The sequence below is a fragment of the Salvia splendens genome, chromosome 12, assembly GCF_004379255.2.
Source record: "Salvia splendens isolate huo1 chromosome 12, SspV2, whole genome shotgun sequence".
NCBI classification, from domain to species: domain Eukaryota; kingdom Viridiplantae; phylum Streptophyta; class Magnoliopsida; order Lamiales; family Lamiaceae; genus Salvia; species Salvia splendens.
Genome location: NC_056043.1, coordinates 12,424,356 through 12,437,667, shown reverse-complemented (window position 1 = coordinate 12,437,667; position 13,312 = coordinate 12,424,356). Strand labels below are relative to the sequence as shown.

Here is a 13,312-nt window from a genome sequence, read left to right as displayed (position 1 = left end):
CGTTGGCTTGTATGTTCTAAAGAGGGGATCAGCCTTTGAAGAACGAGATACCTCAGTTTTATTTGTAAGAGACGACACTCACATAGACAGACACAACGCACGTAGAGACAAGAACAAGTAAAAAACAAAGAAAACACATAAGACTGACTGACCGGACTGTCTCTTACAAATGGAACTTCTTGAGGTTGGAAACGTACCATGTTCGGGGTACTTGTGCTCCTGACGCGTGAGTCAATTTTTAAGACCCTTTGCCGAGGACTTCTGACACCCGATATGGACCTTCCTATGTGGGCTCGAGTTCGCCCAGCTTTTCTGCTCGGCTTACTTCGTTGTTTCTCAAGACGAGATCTCCCACTTGAAATTGCAGCTTCTTCACCCTTTGGTTGTAATACCGGGCTACTTGCTCCTTGTACTTGGCTGCTTTTAGGCAGGCCAATTCTCTTCTTTCTTCGGCAAGATCTAGTTCGGCTCTCAGTCCATCACCATTCATTTCTGAGGAGAAATTGAGTTCGGGGACTGGATATGCCGATCTCAACCGAATCATGGCTTCAGTGCCGTACACCATCGAGTTCGGCTCCGGTGTGACTTCGGTCATTTCGCCGGCCTCTGATTCCGGCTGCGGTGATTGCTATGCTTGATGGTGCCGAACTGATTGCTCGGCACTTTTAAGCGCAATCTGCGAACACACTTGCTCTTTTTCGATCACCTCGGATGACCGCTATCTCTCCTTTAGTGGAGAAGGTGTTCGGCGAGGATGCCTCTGATCGCTATGACCGGGCTTCTTTTTGTCTTCTCTAGATGAGCTGTCTAAAGACCGTTTTCGACGGTCTGCCTCATCGGCACGAGAAAACTTGTCCGCAATGTCCCACATCTCTTGAGCTGTTTGCGGACCGCACTCCACGAGCTTTCTGTAGAGAGCTCCGGGCAGGATTCCATTTTGGAATGCCGAAATGACAAGTAGATCATTGAGATTATCTACTTGTAGGCATTCCTTGTGGAATCTCGTCATAAAATCGCTGATCTTTTCGTCGCGACCTTGACGTATAGAAAGCAGCTGAGCCGAAGTGCTTCTGGCTTCCGCTTTCTGAAAGAACCTCCTGTGGAAAGCATCCATTAGATCTCGGTAGGATCTAATGCTGCCTTGGGGGAGGCTATCGAACCACCTTCTTGCGTTCCCGATTAGCAGCTCGGGAAACAGCTTGCACATGTGGACCTCGTTGAGACCCTGGTTCGCCATGTTATATTGATAGCGTCCCAAGAAATCATGAGGATCCACGAGTCCGTCATAGGTTATCGACGGAGTTCGGTAGTTCTGTGGTAGGGAAGTTCGGGTAATATCGTCCGAGAACGGAGTCCTCAATGCTCCGTACATGGCGAACCCGACATTTCTTCGGTATGGAGGAGATGGAGTTCTCCTGTGATTCCGGTACCGAGGATTCTTTCTTCTGGAAGACACGACACTACTGCGGTAGTGACTGTCTCGTATGGAGGGAGAGGGAGAATCCGCCGTTTTCGCCTCCGGCTGCTTTTGGCTTCTCTGCAGGAAGGTTAAGAATTCCTTCTGCTTTTCAGCCAAAAACAGCTTGACAGCCTCGTTCAAATCGGGCTGCTGGGAAGACTCGGTGTGACGGCTTTTGGAGCGGCTTGTTCCTCCGCCATGAGAACTGGTGGTGGATTTATCCCTAGGCTGTTTTCCAGACCTATGGGATGGATTGGCTTCCTCCTGGTTCTCACGGGCAGGAATACGGGTACTCTGCGATCTGGTATGCATTTTTTGGGTTGAAAAAATGGTCAAAAATTCGCTTTATCACAAATTTGGTTCTCTGTTTCCCACAGACGGCGCCAGTGATGAATCGGCGAATTTTCGATGATGATAAATGCTCGTAAAAATAAATTACGACACAGAGAATTTTACGTGGTTCGATTTACTGAGGTAAATCTACGTCCACGGGGAGAAATGGGGGCAGGTTTGTATTGCTTGATCTGCGAATTACAGCTTACAACACAGACTTGCTATATGATTATTTCTCCAGAGAGATTCCTCCTTTTCTACCAGATCTAAGTTCTATTTATACATTGAACTAAGATCGTGGTTTACATCATCACTCTAGGTCGTGGATGTCGTGTAGGTCATGGCCTAAGATCGTGGCCTGAGTTGACGCCACGTGGTAGTGGGTGTGTTGGAAGTTGTGGAAATCCTGCATGGGTCCACTAACTCCTTGTTCGGTCGAATACTGAGACCGAACTGCTTTGGTTGCCGATCTGAGAGTAGAGCTTGATGCCGACCTGAGAGCAGAGCTTGATTGGTTGGCTTTTACCGAGCTGTAGGCTGAGGCCGAACTCTTTGGTAATGCCGAACTCATCCGAACTCTTTGGTCATGCCGAACTCATACTCTTCCTTGGGCTTCGGGCTGATGGGCCGTCATTGCTGTTGGGCTTGTTTAGTCCGTACCCCATCAAACGAGGCTGTCAAGCTGTTTTTGGCTGAAAAGCAGAAGGAATTCTTAACCTTCCTGCAGAGAAGCCAAAAGCAGCCGGAGGCGAAAACGGCGGATTCTCCCTCTCCCTCCATACGAGACAGTCACTACCGCAGTAGTGTCGTGTCTTCCAGAAGAAAGAATCCTCGGTACCGGAATCACAGGAGAACTCCATCTCCTCCATACCGAAGAAATGTCGGGTTCGCCATGTACGGAGCATTGAGGACTCCGTTCTCGGACGATATTACCCGAACTTCCCTACCACAGAACTACCGAACTCCGTCGATAACCTATGACGGACTCGTGGATCCTCATGATTTCTTGGGACGCTATCAATATAACATGGCGAACCAGGGTCTCAACGAGGTCCACATGTGCAAGCTGTTTCCCGAGCTGCTAATCGGGAACGCAAGAAGGTGGTTCGATAGCCTCCCCCAAGGCAGCATTAGATCCTACCGAGATCTAATGGATGCTTTCCACAGGAGGTTCTTTCAGAAAGCGGAAGCCAGAAGCACTTCGGCTCAGCTGCTTTCTATACGTCAAGGTCGCGACGAAAAGATCAGCGATTTTATGACGAGATTCCACAAGGAATGCCTACAAGTAGATAATCTCAATGATCTACTTGTCATTTCGGCATTCCAAAATGGAATCCTGCCCGGAGCTCTCTACAGAAAGCTCGTGGAGTGCGGTCCGCAAACAGCTCAAGAGATGTGGGACATTGCGGACAAGTTTTCTCGTGCCGATGAGGCAGACCGTCGAAAACGGTCTTTAGACAGCTCATCTAGAGAAGACAAAAAGAAGCCCGGTCATAGCGATCAGAGGCATCCTCGCCGAACACCTTCTCCACTAAAGGAGAGATAGCGGTCATCCGAGGTGATCGAAAAAGAGCAAGTGTGTTCGCAGATTGCGCTTAAAAGTGCCGAGCAATCAGTTCGGCACCATCAAGCATAGCAATCACCGCAGCCGGAATCAGAGGCCGGCGAAATGACCGAAGTCACACCGGAGCCGAACTCGATGGTGTACGGCACTGAAGCCATGATTCGGTTGAGATCGGCATATCCAGTCCCCGAACTCAATTTCTCCTCAGAAATGAATGGTGATGGACTGAGAGCCGAACTAGATCTTGCCGAAGAAAGAAGAGAATTGGCCTGCCTAAAAGCAGCCAAGTACAAGGAGCAAGTAGCCCGGTATTACAACCAAAGGGTGAAGAAGCTGCAATTTCAAGTGGGAGATCTCGTCTTGAGAAACAACGAAGTAAGCCGAGCAGAAAAGCTGGGCGAACTCGAGCCCACATAGGAAGGTCCATATCGGGTGTCAGAAGTCCTCGGCAAAGGGTCTTAAAAATTGACTCACGCGTCAGGAGCACAAGTACCCCGAACATGGTACGTTTCCAACCTCAAGAAGTTCCATTTGTAAGAGACAGTCCGGTCAGTCAGTCTTATGTGTTTTCTTTGTTTTTTACTTGTTCTTGTCTCTACGTGCGTTGTGTCTGTCTATGTGAGTGTCGTCTCTTACAAATAAAACTGAGGTATCTCGTTCTTCAAAGGCTGATCCCCTCTTTAGAACATACAAGCCAACGATTGTGCGTCAAAGCTTCTAATACAAGACCACAATTCAGCTTAAACAAGCAGTTCGTCTGAAACGAGCTGCAACAAGCCCACGATTGTGTGTCAAAGCTTCTAAAGAGGATACAAGACCACAATTCTGCTTAAGAATCAAGCACTTCGTCTGAAACGAACTGCAACAAAAGTCCGATTCTCGCGATAAAACTTGCCTGAATTAGGACAAGGGAAAGTCCAATCCACGCGATAAAACTCGCCGAATTAGGACGACCAAGTTCGGTCAAAGCAGTTTACCTCATAAGACCGAGGACGACCATGTCTAGTCAAAGAGGTTTACTGCATAAGACCACTTCGGTTAACTGGGAAAGTCCGATCCACGCGATAAAACTCGCCGAATTAGGACAAGGGAAAGTTCGATCCCGGCGACGAAAATCGCCAAATTAGAACACAAAGACGAGTCCGGTCAAAGATGTTTATTTCATCAGACCAAAGACGAGTCCGGTCAAAGATGTTTATTTCATCAGACCAAAGACGAGTCAGGTCAAAGATGTTTATTTCATCAGACCAAAGACGAGTCCGGTCAAAGATGTTTATTTCATCAGACCAAAGACGAGTCCGGTCAAAGATGTTTATTTCATCAGACCAAAGACGAGTCCAGTCAAAGATGTTTATTTCATCAGACCAAAGACGAGTCCGGTCAAAGATGTTTATTTCATCAGACCAAAGACGAGTCCGGTCAAAGATGTTTATTTCATCAGACCAAAGACGAGTCCGGTCAAAGATGTTTATTTCATCAGACCAAAGACAAGTCCGGTCAAAGAAGTTTACTTCATAAGACCGAGGACAAGTACGATGAAATTTTTCGCTAAGCTGTAAATACAGTGTTAGAAGCGAAAACAAAATTTCTTTTTTCAAATCTTGTTCGGCACACAACTCCGCTACCCTACGAGATGGCGTTACGCTATTACAAAGGACTATTCTACTGTCCAGGGTTGCTAAAGTTGAGCCATCTATTCACAAAATCCTCGTGAAGCTGAGTTCGGGCATTCCAGGCAGCCGCAGAATAAGCAGGTCGACGAGATGCTCTAATCGACCTGCCACCTCTTCTCTGAGCCCGGGAAGCCCTAGCACCTCGGCGGCGAAGAGTCTCTTCACGAAGCATTTGCCGATCTTGCTCACTCATAACCACAGCTCCTCTGCGAACTTCAGTCCGTCCTCGACTTGACGTCTCCGGTTGTCCCTGAGTTCGTTGCTGACTTGGAGTAGGGTTTTGAGCAAGTGAATCAGAGGTTTGAGCTGGAGTACTAGCATCTGTTGGCGGGAAATGCCGGAGGAATCTCTCAATTGAGGGACGCCGGGCAAGAACTATGTCGTACCGAGAGGCCCAACGCCGCAATGATGTCACGACTTGTTGGCAAGCCGAGCTCTCCAGCGCATTGTTCCTCCGGAGTACATTATATTCCTCCCACAGTTCGTCAACTCGACTCTGAACATCTGAAATGGTCATTCCCCCGCGCACACGGATGTAATCCTCGTACGCAGTCCTCTCAGCAATGGTCGTGTTCAGCTCGGCCTCCAGATCATTCTTATCGGACTCTAAGTCCTTATTATCGGCATCCAGCTTCACCAAACGAGCCAGAAGCTCGTCATTCTTCGTCTGATCGGCTACAGCTCTTTTCTCAGCTTCGTCTAAAGCCGAAGAGTACAGCCGCTTCCAGTGAAGTACCTCCAGCTCCTTGAGAGTTAAGAATACAAAGCAGCTACGTCAGTTCGGCATTTCAGCTTACCGAGCAGGTAGTAAACCACAACAGGAGTAAGAGAGTACGAAAGGCTATACGAAGACACAAGAGCAGAAAGAAGAATTTTTTCATTCATAAGAAAAAAATTTTTCTATACAAGGAGGGCTTCAAGGCCATTTTACATAAAGGAAGAAACTAAACTAAGAGAAGGGAGACGAAATCATACTTCGCTAGCTTCGTCTCCACCTTCTCGGTGAGGTTCAGCTTCCTTCTCCTTATCTGCTTCAGCTTCAGCCTCTGCCTCCTTGCTCTCCTCAGCCTGCTCGGCGCCACCATAGCCGATCTGCTGCGTCTCCTGATCGGCTTCCTTCTCCGGATGCCCGGCCCGCTCGACTTCGGCCTCCCGCTCCAGCGGCTCGGCCTCACCCTCTCCGTTGTAAGTCGAAGCGGGTGAAACGGGTCCCACGGAGGCAAAGATAGCCTCCAGGTTCTCGTCCCGATCAGCTCGACAACTCCGGACTCGGTCTGCAGAAAGCAGGACCGAGGATGAAGCGAGCTCCTCAAGGAGCGGCAGATTCTGAAGCCGAGCTGCTATCTCTCGGCTGTACAGAGGCAGCACGACATCGGCCCCCTGCTCGCCCTTATCGGCAATTAGCCTTACCAGGCTACCGACAAAGGCCGAGAACTGGCTGCTCAAAAAGAGTTTCTCCGTGTAAACACGGAGAGCCTCCCCTTGGGCAACCACGGCAGCAGCATCGCTCCGCTTCGCCTGCTCTCGCTGGATGACGAGCTGGTTTTTGGCAAACTGAGCTTCATCCTGGGCCGAAATCCTAGCAGCTCTGGCCTTCTCAAATTTAGCCTCAGCCTGTTCGGCCCGATGACAAGCAGCCGCCAACTTCCTCTGCATCTCGGCATAGTCATTGGACGCTTTGGAGAGTTCGACGGCGACGAGCTTGGAGAGCATATCGTTCCTCTGAAAATGGATAAGGAAAAAAGTCAACAGAGGGCACCAAAAATACAGGACAGAAGCCAGGCCAAAGAATCAAGAAGACAATTCACCTCGGCGAAGTCCGTGGGCCATAAAAATGGCTCACAGATATGCTCCGAAGGAGGCGCCAAGACCACGTCTTTCTCTGGCGCTCTCGGGGGCTTCTGGGTCCTCCCCTTCCTACTTGCCGAAGTCGACTCCGGCTTCTTTGGACCCGAAGAGGTCTTTTGCCTCTTCGGATTCTTCTCGGCATCAGGCGCCGAGCTGGTAGCCTTCTCTTTCTCCGGCTCCTCAAGCTCGGAGGACTTTCGGATAGCCTTATTCAGCATGAACACTGCCAAAAAGCAAGAAAACAAGGTTAGTTTTCTTCGTTAAAGCAGTAGAGCATAAAGATAGAGAGAAATCCTCACCCTCGGCCTCTTCGTCCGAAGACGAGATATTGAACACGAGGTCGCCCTTGACGAGCTCAGTTTCCGAATACTGTTTCCTAATCATAGGAATCTTATTGAGCTCGCCCTCGAGCTCGGCCAACGGTTCTAACCGAGGATGGGGAATCACGGACTTCGGCCTTCTCCAAGGAAAGCCCGGAGCCGAAGTCCTATTATAAAAAAAGAAACGGTTTTGCCATTTCGGCCACTTGGTTTTGCAGAAGGCCCTAAAAGGCTGTAAGGGGATCAAGTAAAACCAAGATCCCTTCCTTTTAAACTGGAAAAAATTAAGGATTGCCCTCAGAGACAGATCCTTATCTAGCCTACGCAGTTCGGCAGCAAAAGCCGATAAGTGCCTCCAAGAGTTCGGAGTCACCTGACCTAAAGGGAGTTGAAAAAAATCTAGCAACTCTACAAAAGGTGGGGGAAGAGGAAAACGAAGCCCGCATTCTAAGCAGGCTTCGTAAACGGTGGCATAACCCTCCGGCGGGTCGTTAGCCCTATGATCATCATCGGGAACCACCGCTTTCCCCCCAGGAAAAGAGTATTTTTCATGAAGGGATATCACAGTATCCTTACTCAAGATACTGTGAAAATACTCTACGGTCTTCTCCCCGGATTCTTTCCGGCTAGAAGACCCCTTATCCCCTTTCCTACCGCTACCCGACACCGAAGAAGAAGAAGAAGACATTTTTCTTACTTTTTGAAGGTGGAGAAAGTCTGAAGAAGTTCTTGAAAGCGGAGAGAGAGAATTTTCGCAAAGGAAATAGAGTGCAGAAGAAGCAGTCGCAAAAGTGCTTCAATGATGAAGAAGGGAGGTATTTATCAGATTCGGCGAAGATTTCAAAATCGTCGCACCGTTTCGAATCCCACCTTTTCAGGATTCAACGGCCGGATTTTACTGTCGCATTTAATGCAGTCACATGCAAGGCACGTCCCCCGACGTCAGCCTCCCCCGTACCTTTATCCAGAATGCCGAAGTGACTCGCTTCGCCGAAGTGATTCACTTCGTCTTTCGGGGGGGGTAGTGATGGGGTACGGACTAAACAAGCCCAACAGCAATGACGGCCCATCAGCCCGAAGCCCAAGGAAGAGTATGAGTTCGGCATGACCAAAGAGTTCGGATGAGTTCGGCATTACCAAAGAGTTCGGCCTCAGCCTACAGCTCGGTAAAAGCCAACCAATCAAGCTCTGCTCTCAGGTCGGCATCAAGCTCTACTCTCAGATCGGCAACCAAAGCAGTTCGGTCTCAGTATTCGACCGAACAAGGAGTTAGTGGACCCATGCAGGATTTCCACAACTTCCAACACACCCACTACCACGTGGCGTCAACTCAGGCCACGATCTTAGGCCATGACCTACACGACATCCACGACCTAGAGTGATGATGTAAACCACGATCTTAGTTCAATGTATAAATAGAACTTAGATCTGGTAGAAAAGGAGGAATCTCTCTGGAGAAATAATCATATAGCAAGTCTGTGTTGTAAGCTGTAATTCGCAGATCAAGCAATACAAACCTGCCCCCATTTCTCCCCGTGGACGTAGATTTACCTCAGTAAATCGAACCACGTAAAATTCTCTGTGTCGTAATTTATTTTTACAAGCATTTATCATCATCGAAAATTCGCCGATTCATCACCAATCACATGCATTTTTGCATAATCTCAGAAACACGTCCATCACCCCCAATTTAATGTTACAAGAAAAAACTGAATAAACAAATGAAAACCTTATTAGTACAAACAAAGACACGTCGCTGTCTTGTGAAACAAATATTAATCATAGGAAGAAAATCCAAATATATACAAATATAAAAAAAAATGACAATTCCCACACGTACACGCTGCATACTCATCACTAAAAAAACATGGAAAATGAATAAATATTCATGAATTAATGGAGCCTCGGCTCACACTAAATAGCTGCAGCCTCACTCAAATTCTGCTCTCTCGATTGATTTTTCACAGCCATTTTTGGTCCCACCAATCTCTATTAATTCAGTAATGAATGCCACAATTGAATTCAATTCATTCATACCCCAGTCCCCACTATAGTACTAAAACAGTTTCATAAACTGGAAATCCTGCAAACTTTGTCTCTAATTAAATCTCACAAGACTATTCAAACTTTTTTAATAAATATTAAGGATATATTATTATTATTCTAGAACCCACTCTCTTTTTTTTTCCTTTAATTATGCAACTCATGCTCATATTTAACCCGAGTCCCTTCATTTTCATCCATCCCACCACTGTTTCTCTTAAAAGATGAAGATGAAGATGAAGAAGACAATGAATCAGTGCTTGCTCTGTATGTCACTGGAATCTCTGGGAATATCTTTGGCGGCTTCTTTGCCTTCATTTTCAACCGAATCATCATAATTTCATCCTGCATAATCAAGAATATATAACACCAATTAATTCCTATATACTGTATATATTGGCATACGGTTAAAAATATTTATTACTTTGTTGAGTCCATCACACCATGACTGAGCTTGGTGAGCAGTGATGAGAGAGAATTTCGGCAAATCATTTGCTGCACACAGAATTGCTGTAGCAGCAATGCAAGATGGCCTACACTCAAGCAAGCTGGTATCTGTTAATATAGAAAGAAGAAATTTAAAACTTTTTTCAGTTAGAAAATCAATCAAGTATTATTAGATATGTTGTGACAAAATAGAGCAATTGTGTAATCGATGTAAACATAAACGTAAAGAAGACACAGATTTACGTGGTTCACCAACGTTGCGTTGGCTACGTCCACTGGCGGAAACGGAGAACAGATTGTTTTCAGAGTATGCGGCAAACTATACGGATTCAAGGCATACTAACAAGATACATCATACATATACCTTGAATTGTTGAGAAGATGATTTCTTTGGCCCTTGTAGTGAGGAAGTCAGTATAAATTCCAGATGGATCAATCTTGTGCGCGAAAAAGGAGAGGTAACAAAATGGGGAGATGGATGATCCAAGTCTCCAATCCAAGACTCTTAGAACAAGAAGCTCCATTCTTTGAACAGTTCTTGGTTCAAAAATATATTTTGCGTCTTCAACCTAATGTAATCAAATGATTTATTAATACATTACTCCTGATAAATACTGATCTTTTTTAATTTCATATGATGTTGTAATAATATTGGATTTTGGCTAAATTGTTTTAATCATGTTGAAATCAATTTTAGTTAATTATGTGGTAATTAGTTTGATAGGAAAATTAGATGAAACTAAGATTTCAATAGTTAACAAACATACTTTTAATTAATAAATAAAATTAAAGTTAGATCAAAATTAATACTTCATCCGTTCCTAAAAATTTGTCACATATTTTTATTTCCGTTCACCCTATAAAATTTGTCACATTTAACTTTGTTGGCAATGAATTCCACGTTTCACTAACTTTTATCATAAAACTAATATTCTCTCAGTCTCATTAAATATGAAATATTTGAATTTTGATATAAGATTTTATGTAGTATTGTTTTATGAGTTAATAAAAAGAGAATAAAGTAAAAGAGAGGAAAAAGTAGAGATGATGTTGTTTCTCTTTTAGAAAGCGTTTCATTTTTAATGGAACAACCAAAAAGGAAAAACGTGTTATTTTTAATAAGACAAAGTGAATATTTAAAAGTATGACTCACATTGTACTATTTTTTTCAACCCACTATCTATTACTCCATCCGTCCCACAATAATTGTCACTCTTATTATAAGCACGGGTTTTAAGAAATGTAAAGAAAAGTTGGTTGGAAAAGTTAGTGGAATGTGAGACCCATTTTTTTATATTGGTTTTATAATAAAATGTGAGTGAAATGAGGTAGTGGAATGTGAGATACGTACCATTTATGGTAAAAATGAAGTGTGATAATTATTATGGGACTGACCGAAATGGGAAAGAGTGACATTTATTGTGGAACAGAGGGAGTACATTTTTTAAAACCTATGTCTAGTTAGTTAATAGTATGTGACAAAATTCAAAGGATGGAGGGAGTAATCAATATATACCTGAAGATCCAAAAGGGAAGGAACTAGACGTTCCTCCATTTTTGCAGCTAAAGACAAACATGCAACTGATAGTAGTTGCAGTGGCCATCCACTCATTTTCTGCCACAAAATTTAATACACAAAATATCAAGATTAGATATAGTTACAAATAATTAATGAGACAAATGGGTCATCCTAGCTACCACCTAAGATTGCTCTTGTGTTTATTTAATTATTTACGAATTACAATATTAAGCATCGTGCTAATATAGTTCTTCACTTCTGTTCTTTCTCGTCCTCATTTAGATTTATTATTATCAAACGGAATTGGTTTCGAAAAGTAAAAATCTATATTGCGTCATTTCAATAATTGGACTTGGATATTAATAGTTGGGTGTTTACGTCAACTTAGTATTTAGTGAGTAATTAAAATAATTCTCAGCCTTATATTACTTTATTATATATATGCAATCTAATTATGCAACACCTTTATTCATTTATACCAAACATTGCATTATATTAAATGATTTGTAAGTGGGTGGAAGGATTATATTTATAGGCACATTTACAAAAATGTCCAGCGATAAATATTATTGATGCACCAATTAAAGCGAAGGTCTATTTATAAGCAATAAAATGATTTTTTGTAATTTACACGTCAAATGCAAAACAGTAACTACTTAACGGTGACAGAATTGTTACCGGCGAGTGATGGCAGCAAACGAATCGATCAAAATAGTTGACGGAGAGATACGCCGTTAACGGCTGAAAACCGTAATATCGATGCACCTGCACAAAGCTTCGGTCAAAGTCAAACCAACCACACACAAAGCATAAAAGAATTTCTCCTTCCGTCCCAATAAATATAAAACGTTTGCTTTTCGGCACGTGATTTTAGGTAGGGTTGTTTTATGAGTTAAAGAAAAAAGAGTAAAGTAAGAGAGAGAAAAATAGAGATAAAATTATTTTATTTTAGGAAACGTTTCATTTTTACTGAGACAACTCAAAAAGGAAAACGTTTCATTTTTAACGGGACAGAGGGAGTACTGTTTCATCGTCTCGTCCCCAATTGCTGGCGCATAAAAGCGTCCACTATAATGTGGACGCGGCGGACGCCGCGTTTGGGGCGAAAGCGGGGCGGAAGCGGGGCGCCTTATAGTGGCGGAGTTGTCCGCCCCGGAGGCGGACGCGGCGAGGGGGGAGGGAGGCGGCGGATGCGGGATAGCCGCGTGCGGGGCGAGGACGCGGCTGAGAGTGGCAGAGAGAGAAGGAGTGGGGCTATAGCCGCGGCTGACGCGGCGGCGCGGCGGTTCGAGAAGGGGGGCGGCGGTGGGAGGGGGCTGTCCGCCCCCTATAGTGGACACCCTAATAGACAGTTCTAAAATTGCGCCGCATCCATTTTCAGTCAATTTTTATTTAACAGTAAGGTGAAGCTACGGTAGCAGGAATCGCATACCTGAATCTGGAAAAAGGAAATAAAATATACCTTGAGAATCCATGCGATAAACTCCGATCTAATCGACGCATCGATAGCCTGATCGACGGCGTGGGAGCTACTGAGTCCGGCTAAATCCATCTCGTCTTCCAACAGTCCGGCGATGGACTCCACGGCGTCCGGCGGCCGATAATCGAGATCCGATGAGTAATCTCTGCCGCCGGGGGAGATAATACTAGTGGAGGACTCGGCGCAGAGGAGGTCGGAGAAGCAGTCTGACATGGCGATAGCGACCTCCGAAGATGACTAGTCATTCTATTCGAATCATATTTTATTGAAATTCAGGTTTGTGTCGCCGGATTTGCCGGGTTAGCCGCCGGGAAATGTGAGCAAGTGGAGAAAAAATAGTGGAGAGAGAGAGAGATATGAGAGACTGTAGATTTTGGTCGCTTCACTTCTCTACATTTGCTACGGCTATTTAAATACTTAAAATTTAAGGACAATGCTATTTTTAATTATGTTGATTCGACTTTATTTTTGTATGCTGAGCAAATGGCTTTTCTGCGCATGAACAATACATTAGTATAATCTCCAATAATTTAGAAACTACTACTAAAATAATTACGTATTTTTCAATACACATTCTTTTCTTCACTTTTTTGTGTGCCTTTACTTACAATAATTAACACGATAAT

General features: G+C 44.6%; 1 protein-coding gene across 2 annotated transcripts; it reads right to left on the bottom strand.

Moving 5' to 3' along the window:
- Positions 1 to 8,958: 8,958 nt before the first annotated feature.
- Positions 8,959 to 13,057, bottom strand: LOC121757066 (cyclin-D1-1-like). 2 transcript variants are annotated; one of them, XM_042152545.1, is made up of 6 exons: positions 12,669 to 13,057; positions 11,885 to 11,971; positions 11,204 to 11,302; positions 10,052 to 10,256; positions 9,665 to 9,795; positions 8,959 to 9,585 (listed from the first exon to the last, which is right to left on the bottom strand). In XM_042152545.1, exons 1-6 carry the CDS (start codon positions 12,897 to 12,899, stop codon positions 9,388 to 9,390), a joined length of 951 nt encoding a protein of 316 aa, XP_042008479.1. In that variant the 5' UTR covers positions 12,900 to 13,057; the 3' UTR covers positions 8,959 to 9,387. The 2 variants fall into 2 exon arrangements, with proteins under 2 accessions (XP_042008479.1, XP_042008480.1); XM_042152546.1 differs by having other exon boundaries at positions 9,435 to 9,585; positions 9,665 to 9,773.
- Between the last annotated feature and the right edge of the window lie 255 nt (positions 13,058 to 13,312).

Excerpts from the sequence above, each read along its gene's own strand:
- LOC121757066 (XM_042152545.1), bottom strand. The coding sequence starts at position 12,899 with ATGTCAGACTGCTTCTCCGACCTCCTCTGCGCCGAGTCCTCCACTAGT. Across the intron at positions 11,303-11,884 it reads TTTGCTGCCATCACTCGCCG|AAAATGAGTGGATGGCCACT; the intron begins GTAACAATTCTG and ends ATTTTGTGGCAG. Across the intron at positions 9,586-9,664 it reads GGTGTGATGGACTCAACAAA|GATGAAATTATGATGATTCG; the intron begins GTAATAAATATT and ends TTGATTATGCAG.